Here is a 10,207-nt window from a genome sequence, read left to right as displayed (position 1 = left end):
TATATATATATATATATATACATAGCATAATAAATAAATACAGGAAGGGAAAAAATACGAGGAAAATTAAGAAAAACAATAAGTTTTATTAATTGAGCATAAGCTGCTAGTAAATAGAACTCATAAAATAAGTTCTTCAAAATGTAGAGAAAGCATGGAAAAAATTACAGAACAATGAGAAAAGGGGTAAAAAGAAAAATATTAATAAAAATAACAAACTGGGAAGGAAAAAAATAAAAAATAAAAACCGAAAAAAATGAATAAAAATCCGGAAAATAAAAGATATAATCTTTTCATCAGCTCACACTATTATAACCGCAAAAATGAGTGCTTTCTAATATTGTATCAATATATCCAAAGCAAAATATATCAATACAATAGTGTGAGAATCACTCAAATACATATATAAAATTTTAAATTGTCTTTTTTTGTTACTTTCGACATCAACTGAAACACGGGCTCATAAAATAAATATCTCGAGAGATATAAAAATTGTTTCGACAATATGGATAAATACTGATTTGAAGCAAAAAAAATAATGTCGAAAAACTCGATTTTAAATTACAATAACTATAAATTAAACTGGAATTTCGGGAGCGGGGGAACTTAAGTTTATAAACAAAAACGGCCATTTCGGCACGTTAACTTTCAACTTAGCTGCTTCATTTCAATGGGCAATAGATAAACCAGCATGATATTTTTTACTACAAGTTTAACAGTCGATAATTAATTGAATGCTGGATTTTTTATTTCATCGTAATCCGTTTATACTTCTTTACATGTCTTCGTAATTTCAAGCTTCGAAATCTTAGTTTCTGCTCAGCGTAACCAAATATAACACGAAATTGACAACCTAAACAATGACGGCTTGGCGGTACTTAAATTTATAAAAACCTTGCGAGTAACGTTTCGTCGGTTACCTTGTTTGCCATGTCATTCACGATATATAGTATCAGACATGCCATTTTTAAAAAAAGAATCATAAAACTAAATAATTAATAAAAATAGATAAAATTATATTCGACTCAGACTAATATCCTAAAACATCCATTTAAATAAATAAATGCTTTTTTATACATCTAATTATGTTAATAGTCATGACATTGTTAAAAAACACTTTCAACCAACTTTGCTTCGTTAAACAAATATAGAATATTCGAAATAGCTACTTCTATTTTTTTCAAATAGTTTTTACTGATAAATTGGTGTTGGCGTGCATAAATTAACTCCAATTGTGTAGTTAAAAAATTTCAAGTAAGTTTATGGTAGCAATTTTCGGATTTATATTTTTATTAATTATAACTATTTTAGAAAGAAATTTAATATATTTAATACGAAGCATTATTATGACATCGTAGAATTTGTTTCTAAAAAGTAATTGTGAAAAAAAAAACATTGTAAGTTTTATTTTCGGGGTTGCTGTATTTTCAATCTCTTTTTAACTAATTTTTTTGAAATGCAATTTTTTCCCCATCAAATATCAAATCGAAAGTGTGGACAAATCATTTTAGAAAGATTAATCCCATAAGAGTTTCTAACTACAATAAAAAATATTTTCTGGCAAACAAGTGGTTTTGAATTATGTAAATTTCTCGAAGGCGTGATTAGAGAGATTTCAGTTAAACAAGACTCTTAGAAAATTAATTTTGTACCCTAAAAGCTGTAATTTTTTGAATTAATATTTTCGAATTGAATAGATCTGTAGTAGTAGGTAGCAATATTTTTGAAAACAAAAGTCAAAGCTCTTAGTTTTTCTATGGAAATTGGAATACAAATGTTAGCTATAAGAGATGATTTACTGATTGGCAATATTTTTTTAAATTTTTTTAATGGATGGGCACTTGGGGTTTGTCCCATTGGCCACAGAAATACCAGAACTGCTAAGCCTCTTTTTGTTACCCAGTGGGCACCTGTGGCGAGGCCATGGCGGTGGAGCAACGCCGCCCACGTCACACAACCACGACCCCGTTTATAGGGCGGGTCACATTCACAGAAAGAGGAAAGGACATAGAACACAGGGAGAGAAAGAAACATCCAAACCCTGAGCAAGATTCGAACCCGCGGCCAATGAGTCCGCAGTCAAACACGCTAACCACTCGGCCACCTGGTCGGCTGATTGGCAATATGATTCGTATAATTTTTTAATGTAAGTATCTTTTACTAGAGACTTTCTGTAAAATGGCACCCATACAATTTGCATTTTAATCTGTTAATTTTTTTGAAAACTGCATTTAAAACTTGAGATTTTTATAGCTAAGCTAACTTGAAGTTTCCAGAACTATCATTTTGTTGCTAAAATGGTCTCCAAGCATTGCTAAGTCACCAGGAGCGTAATAAGTCAGCACAAACAAAAATGTCGCCAAATGGAGTTTTCCATAAGAAATACATGAGGAGTTATGTTCTTTCTAGCTTACGTAAGAAGTACGCGACATTCTTGCAAATTTTCTAATCCAACTATTTATTTAGGGTCCGTGGGTTATTTAGCCTCATAATAAAAGAATATTCAGAAAATTATACTCACATTTACAAATTCGTAACAATACATTAATTGATACTTTTAAATTTAAGAATTTTGTTCTGCAAAACATACGTTTTTTGAGTTTCGGGAAGCAAGGTAAAAAAAAATCACAAAATGACAATGATCATATTAAAATTTTTGCATTCAGTATAATTATTTTGTCGGTTAAAATAAAAGAATTGCGATAAGTTTAGAAACACGATTAAGGTGCTCTAAATGATAAAAATTTCAAAAATTAATTACCGTAAAATCATTGAAATACTTTAATTAAGCAAATATTACTATTAAAATTACGGTATAATATTTTTTGGTAAAAATGTATTTTTATGATAAAATGAATTTTTCGGATGATGCACCTAAAGTGCCGGTACTTTATACAGTAATTTTTACAGTATACTGAGCTGACAACCAAACTGGATTCATTGATAATATTTTTTTATTAGGAAAAATGCCACGTTTCGGAATAATGAGAAGTAGTCCCTAATCTTATAAAAACGAAGGTGTACAGAATACCTGGCAGGTGTAACAATGGCAATGAAGTACAAAGGTGTAGAGAATACCAGACAAGTGTAACTATGGCAATGAAGTACGAAGGTGTTGAGAATATCAGACAAGTGTAACAATGGCAATGAAGTACAAAGGTGTAGAGAATACCAGACAAGTGTAACTATGGCAATGAAGTACGAAGGTGTTGAGAATATCAGACAAGTGTAACTATGGCAATGAAGTACGAAGGTGTAGAGAATACCAGACAAGTGTAACTATGGCAATGAAGTACGAAGGTGTAAAGAGTACCAGGCAAGTGTAACTTTGGCAAAGAAGTACAAAATCATACTGGGCTATTATCCATATATAATTATGATCACACAAGACGAGTAATTAAAATGATTGACTTTGTAATTTAAAAAAAAACTTAATCAAATATGAATATGCTAATTGAGCCTTCAACTCCTAATCGATTCTAATAAATCATAATCATACTTGAAAGTATGAAATAATCATATTTTTCATTTTGCAGATTTGTCATTGCATACAATATCGGTTTTGAAAGAAATTTAAAAATATATTTAAATAATTAAGGTGATAAAACTATAATTCGATAGTAGAATTATTTCATAATATAATTTCTGCAGATATCATCATTACTTACAAACCTTTTGTAATAGTATCACTTTATTTGCTACGAAAGTTTTTCACTGATACTCCTTATCTTACCAAATTCTGAAATGCTCATCTTAAAACAAGATCTTACATGTTTACCGGGCAGAGTTGATCACGTTATTATGAATCTGATTTATTAGACAATTTGTCATATTACAACAGACAACCCGCGAAATAATAAACCAATTTGATCTGGTAAAAGAACGTGATATTGAGTTTGTTTTACAACTTCTAACATGAAATTCACTCTGTGATAATGTCACGAATTTATCTGACGAAAGCGGAGAAAATGCTATAAATGTGGTCGTTCATTAATTGGTCCCACGAAGAATTTTTTTTCACATTATTTTTTTTCTGCATCTAACCGAAGTGTTACCATAAAAGTATTTTATGAAAAGTAAAAGGTGCGCCTGTTCAGATGAAAAGGAAAACGTAATTTTTTTAAAGCAACAGACCTTAATGTGGCCCCTTAATCACGCAAGAAGAGCTACTCACTTGCACGTTAATCGCTAGAGGGCACTGCTGGTCTTTCATGCTGTGTTGCCAGCACGCCCAACTTAATAAAACACGAGCATCTTAAACATGGCGTGTAATTTCAGAAAAAAATGGTGCAATAAGCAAACGCACCACTCCTATTATCGTGTGAAGAATCAGATATCAGATAATGTTTTGTTCTATTCTAGAACTTAACCGCTTCTTTAAATGATGAGATTTATGTGGTATTTTGATAATTCTCATAAATTTTGTTCTCTTTTTCTGAAGAAAATTGAAAAAACCTGAAATTTATCTTTAATTCTAAATCACGTTTTCAATGCGAAGGCTTTTACGTACTCCGGAAAGTAAATCTATATATTTTGAGACAACATTGTTGATTGTTTTTGTTGCCATAAAACTATACTTAAAAGAGATTAAATATCGGTTTAATGGGGTCAAACGCCACCTACTGAGAAAAGATAAAATTAAATTAATGTCAGATTGTAAATGAAAAATAACATTCGATTACCTTAAGATTGATGAGTGGCGTCTTTATGGTTAATAAATTTTTTCTCCAAAATAAATAAATAAAGGAAAAGAAAAGAAAAACATTAAAATGTTTAAAATTATTAGTATTCCTTTTAAGTATAGGACTTTACTGTTTTTATCACAATTATATTGTTTTCAAAATCTGCTTCTCAATAGCATTTGAATTTAATAAGTCTACCAATTGCTTCGTTTTTAAGCTTAATTGCTTAGTTTTTTATTGTTTAATTTAAATTTAAAAATTGGTTTGTTAGGCACATCAATTGCTTAAGAAAATTATAAAAAAAGAAAACTCACATTTATCTTAAATTCTAAGTCACGTTCTAATGTGAAGGCTTTTATGTACTCCGGAAAGTAGATCTACATACTTTGAGGCAACATTGTTGATTGTTTTTGTTGCTATTAAACCATACTTAAAAGAGATAAAATATATTTAATGAGGTCAAACGCCACTTACTGAGGAGAGATAAAATTAAATTAATGTCAAATTGTAAAAGAAAAATAACATTCTATTTCCTTAAGATTGATGAGGAGAGTCCTTATGGTTCATAATTTTTTCCTGTAAAATAAACAAATAAAAAACAAAAACTTCGAAATGTTTAAAAATATTAGTATTTTTTTTGAAAAATAGAAATTCATTCTTTTTTATCACAATTATGGTGTTTTTAATATTTGCTTCTCACTTGCACTTGAATTTAGTAAGCATATAAATTGCTCGGTTTTAAAATAATAAAAATCATTTTTATTGTGGAAAAATTACCTATCTAAAATTTAGAATCAATAAAAATTTATGAAGCAATAAACCCAGTTTTAACGTATAACTCTTTTCATAAAATATATTTTAACTAGATAAAAAACGTGCACAATTTCAAAGCGTTTAAACTTCTTCATAGATTATTATGGTAGTTTCGTTAAAAATATTTTTCTTACATTTTATTCAGAAACTTTTTGATTTTTTTGCATTTATGTCTTTAAAAACGCAGTGCATTTTATAATACTGCTTTTTTACTAATTGAAATTTTTTCAAAACTTTTGTACAGAAAAAGTTGTTTATCAAAATTTTTATCAGAGCAGTTTGATTTAAAAGTTCAGAAAATTATATTTTTTGAAAAAGAGTGATATTTTCGTGATTACTATTTCAAACTTCTATAAAAAGCAGACAAAAGGGAAAAATTTGTGATTAACGTTTTAGCAAAAAAAAATTTTACAATAAAATATTATATCAAAAAATTATTTTTTAAATTGGCAATTGATAGTGTGTCAAAAAAAGTAAATTTTGAAAATGAATAAAACAAAAAGGACAAAAATTAATATAATTGTATGCCATTTCCAATGATAAAAGGTCATGCCACGTTTCTTTTTCACTAATTAATTATTTTTGTAAAGAATTTTTTAACTCTAGCTTTTTTTTAACCAAATACTTTAATGCTAATTTTTTCAAAATTTGTTAACAACTTTTGTAGCCGATATTTTTAAATTTTACACATAAAACATAACTTTTTAACATTTTTTTATTTCTTTAAATATATTTAAAATGCGTATAATTATTAAAATGCTATAGGCTTTTTAACATTATACTTTTTAAAAAAAATGTTTTTAAATTAGCTACCTTATGCTTTAATTTTTAAAAAATTCTTTTGGTAAAGTAATATTTAAAATTAACTATTAAGGATGCAATAAAACTTATCGTATCATATACACATATATATGAAATTGCACAACTGTTTTTTAAATGTGCAACGAGTATTTTCTCGTAAATTGCTCATTTCAGGTTTAAAAATACATAGTTTAGAGAAAAACAAAAGCAAAATTTTATCCGATTCTAATTTGTCTTGCTCCTCAAATGAGATAGAAACAGAAAACTATTTTCAAAACGATTCTGCTTATGAAAATCTAAAAATCAAGAAAACAAAACTTTGCATTCAATCTATTTTGACAATTCTTTCACTCTTGTTTCTTATTTAAATTTTACGATGTGAACTCCAATAAGAAATTAGAAAAACATTCATGCCAAATAATTTTTTTTTCAAATAAGATTTCAAAACCCAATATTCACATTTATCACGTTATTGCTACAAGTAAAACTATATATGTATTTTTTTTATCATTAATCATCTATGATTGTTGATAGGAAATGCACTGAAATAACTTGCTCATCACAGTCATCAGCCGAATGTCTATCATTCACATAACATCAAATTTGACAAGGTCACATTTTGATTTGAATGATTCTTCCGTCATTTTGAATTGATTGTTACATTTACGAATAAAAAGAATTCTTTAAATGAGATATTTTTTCATTGATTCGAAAAATAATAATTGATTTCATTTTTTTTTGTGTCAGAAATTTAATGATCAGTACATATTGAGGAAGAAAAATGTTTCTTTTTTTAAAACTTGCTTTTTTGTATTGGGAGTTGAGCTTTCACTTTATATAATAAATCTTTAGTTTAATAACTCAATGTCATCAAAAAAAAACTTTTTTTTAAAACTTATATAATAATACGTATTCGTATTATTTGTAAAATGATGTAAGAATACGCAATTTGTTTTACAGTTTCAATAAATATTAATCGAGTATTTTGCATTGTTATTTTAAGCATTAAGCATCATTGTAAATATTTTAATTTTTGATAAGTCGTTAGTATAACTAGTGGCTCCAGTTTTTTCTAAGAAGTTTTCAATTTTTAAAAAAATAGAAATAGCTTTTAGAATGGGTTCAGCCAAAGTAGAAAAAAAATATAATTTTTTACTGCTGATTCTGACCAAACCATTTGATGAAATGTAATGTTTAATGATACCATTCGTTACGGAATTCAATGCTCTTTAATTTTGATACCTTTCCGAAATTTCTGCATTATGCATCATATAGAGCTCCGCGATGGTCAGATCGTAAAGACACGGCTCCCATTAGAATAAAAGCTGGTCAAGTATTACTGGCTGAGGTCAGTAAGCGAGTGGGTGACCATTTTGATCAGCTTACGTAGGGACCCAGGGTTCGCGGTATCGGTCTTTTTTAAACTGTTCTACCGTAAAGTACTCGATTTCGTGAGCAGGTCACCTGGCGAACAAAGCGGGAGAGCCATCCCCCGCTTTGCTATTTTATTTATAACAATAGCATGCAGTGCTTGCTTTTTAATTCCATAGCTGCTACCCTATTGGTAATTTGTTGACAGCCAGAACTGGGGTTAGAGTGCCAACGTTGACATCGCAATATTTCATTAATTCCCTTGAACACATAAAAATTTTGTCCTGCACTTCCCAATTTGTATCTTGCACTCTACAATGTCCATTACTTAACGAAAAGCTTATCTCCTATGGCCAGCTAAATGTACCATGAACCATGAACTTTGAAACCATGCTAGTTGTAGAAGGTTAAAAAATGTGTAGTTTTATATTCAGTTTTTTTTAACCATACTAATTGTAAACGGTTTCAAAATCGTAAAGGTAAAAAATGTTATTCACTGTAAACTTTACAGTAAAACGAATGGACAGACAGCTACCGATTATTTTAAAATAAAAATTCCGACAGTGTAGCTATCAGATGTAAGTTAGCAGTGTAAAAATAATGCTAAAAATTCATGTTAAAAATCAATTTTATTCACTAAAGCTCAAAACAAAAGAGTTTCAATAATAATAACACTTTAAAAATACGCATTAAAATACGAGCAGAGACTTATTTTTTCAATTCAAACAATGGTGAATTTACTTCTCCATAATTTATCTAATTTTCTGTTTCTATGAATGGTATTTAGTAGAAGAGCAAGTAAAGTTGCATTTTAAAAATTTAAATTTATCTTGCCAATGAGGTCGACTTGTCCTCACGGTTTTAATTGAAATTATGAATAATATTTTGATCTTCCTATTAAACTATTTTTCTGAAATTTGCTATCATTATAACCTCCATTATTTTGCAGTTATTGGCAGGAGAGTATTTTATTAAAAATTAATGTGGTTTCGTATTTATAATAAATGGTTTTATCTGAAAATTCGTGATCATACGAAGTCAATAACAGTGGTGTACAAAGACAGCTTTTGATCAAAATCTCTGTACAATGTTAATACTAAAAGATATGTTGAAGTTATGAATGATTAAGATCCTACTAATGTAAATAATAGTTGAATTTTAATATTTGCACTGGTAGTATTTAATCAATATTATTAATAAGGATTAAATAGTAATGATTTTAAAAAGCATAGCGTTAACTTAATCAATTTTACACCTAATAGCAAACAATCAGGAAATAAAATAGTTATTAAATATTAAGATAGTTAAGAGATTAAGATTAAATATTGTCAAAATTGTTAAAATTTTTACCATACAGACTGGTGAATATTGCATGCATGGGAAAGATTATTGAGTCAATTTTTGAGTGCAAATGGTTAACATGGTTTAATAATGAGGAAAGTGACATAATTGATTATTGATGTTCAAATTTTAAAAATACAGGTTGGTAAATATTGCATGCATGGAAACGATTTATACAGTGGAATCTTTTGAGTGCAAATGGTTAACATAGTTCAATTATGTCGTTTTCCATCATTATTTATCTTCAGTTTTTTAAAATTTATGTTGGTGTATATTGCATGCATGAGAATGGTTGTTTTTAGTGCAAATGAACATTGTGAAGAAATTATGAACATTGATAAAATTAATAACTGATTTTCAAATTTCTGAAATTCAAGTTGGTGAACATTGCATGCATAGAAAAAATTATTGAGAGTCAGCTTTTGAGTGCAAATGCTTAACACAGTGTAAAAAAGAAGGAAAATTAAATAATAGGTGATCATATTTTTTTAGAATTCAGGTTGGTGAATATTGAAAACATAGAAACAATTACTGACTGTCATCTTTTGAGTGCAAATGTTTAAAACAGTTTAACTTTGATGAAAAATGACGCAATTGATTTGAATGCCCTTGATGTAGTCTAATAATAACAGTGATGATTACTTCACGAACACAATCAATGTGGTTAAGCAGATACTAACGAAAAAACTCAAACTGTGGGTTGTTCTACAATAGCTCAAACAATAATAGAAAATATGATTAGTAGAGGTTAGAGTGGTTAAATGAAGAACCATTTGATTTCTTTAAAGAGTTCATATCAGAAATTGCAATTGCAGGTGGTGTGCCTCTTCTGAAGCTTGGATAATCATACGTCCAAATTCTATCCGGGAATCCACGACAGAAATCTATTATAAATAAANTAGTATAGTATAGTATAGTATAGTATAGTATAGTATAGTATAGTATAGTATAGTATAGTATAGTATAGTATAGTATAGTATAGTATAGTATAGTATAGTATAGTATAGTATAGTATAGTATAGTATAGTATAGTATAGTATAGTATAGTATAGTATAGTATAGTATAGTATAGTATAGTATAGTATAGTATAGTATAGTATAGTATAGTATAGTATAGTATAGTATAGTATAGTATAGTATAGTATAGTATAGTATAGTATAGTATAGTATAGTATAGTATAGTATAGTATAGTATAGTA

The 10,207-nt window shown here is 28.2% G+C and overlaps 1 protein-coding gene and 1 long non-coding RNA gene across 5 annotated transcripts in view; one reads left to right on the top strand and one right to left on the bottom strand.

The window, feature by feature from the left end:
• Positions 1–10,207, top strand: part of LOC122269184 (uncharacterized) — a 73,929-nt gene that overhangs the window by 10,491 nt on the left and 53,231 nt on the right. The window lies entirely within an intron of this gene.
• The window catches only part of LOC107443662 (metabotropic glutamate receptor 3-like), a 73,446-nt gene continuing 71,516 nt past the window's right edge, over positions 8,278–10,207 (bottom strand). For all 3 annotated transcript variants that reach the window (XM_071178403.1, XM_043041097.2, XM_043041098.2), the window contains one exon: positions 8,278–9,892. In XM_071178403.1, coding sequence (XP_071034504.1) covers positions 9,747–9,892 — 146 coding nt within the window. In that variant the 3' untranslated portion in view covers positions 8,278–9,746. The remainder of the gene's footprint in view (positions 9,893–10,207) is intronic.

The sequence above is a fragment of the Parasteatoda tepidariorum genome, chromosome 3 (genome assembly GCF_043381705.1).
Source record: "Parasteatoda tepidariorum isolate YZ-2023 chromosome 3, CAS_Ptep_4.0, whole genome shotgun sequence".
Taxonomy (NCBI): domain Eukaryota; kingdom Metazoa; phylum Arthropoda; class Arachnida; order Araneae; family Theridiidae; genus Parasteatoda; species Parasteatoda tepidariorum.
This window is presented reverse-complemented; position numbering and strand designations above follow the sequence as displayed.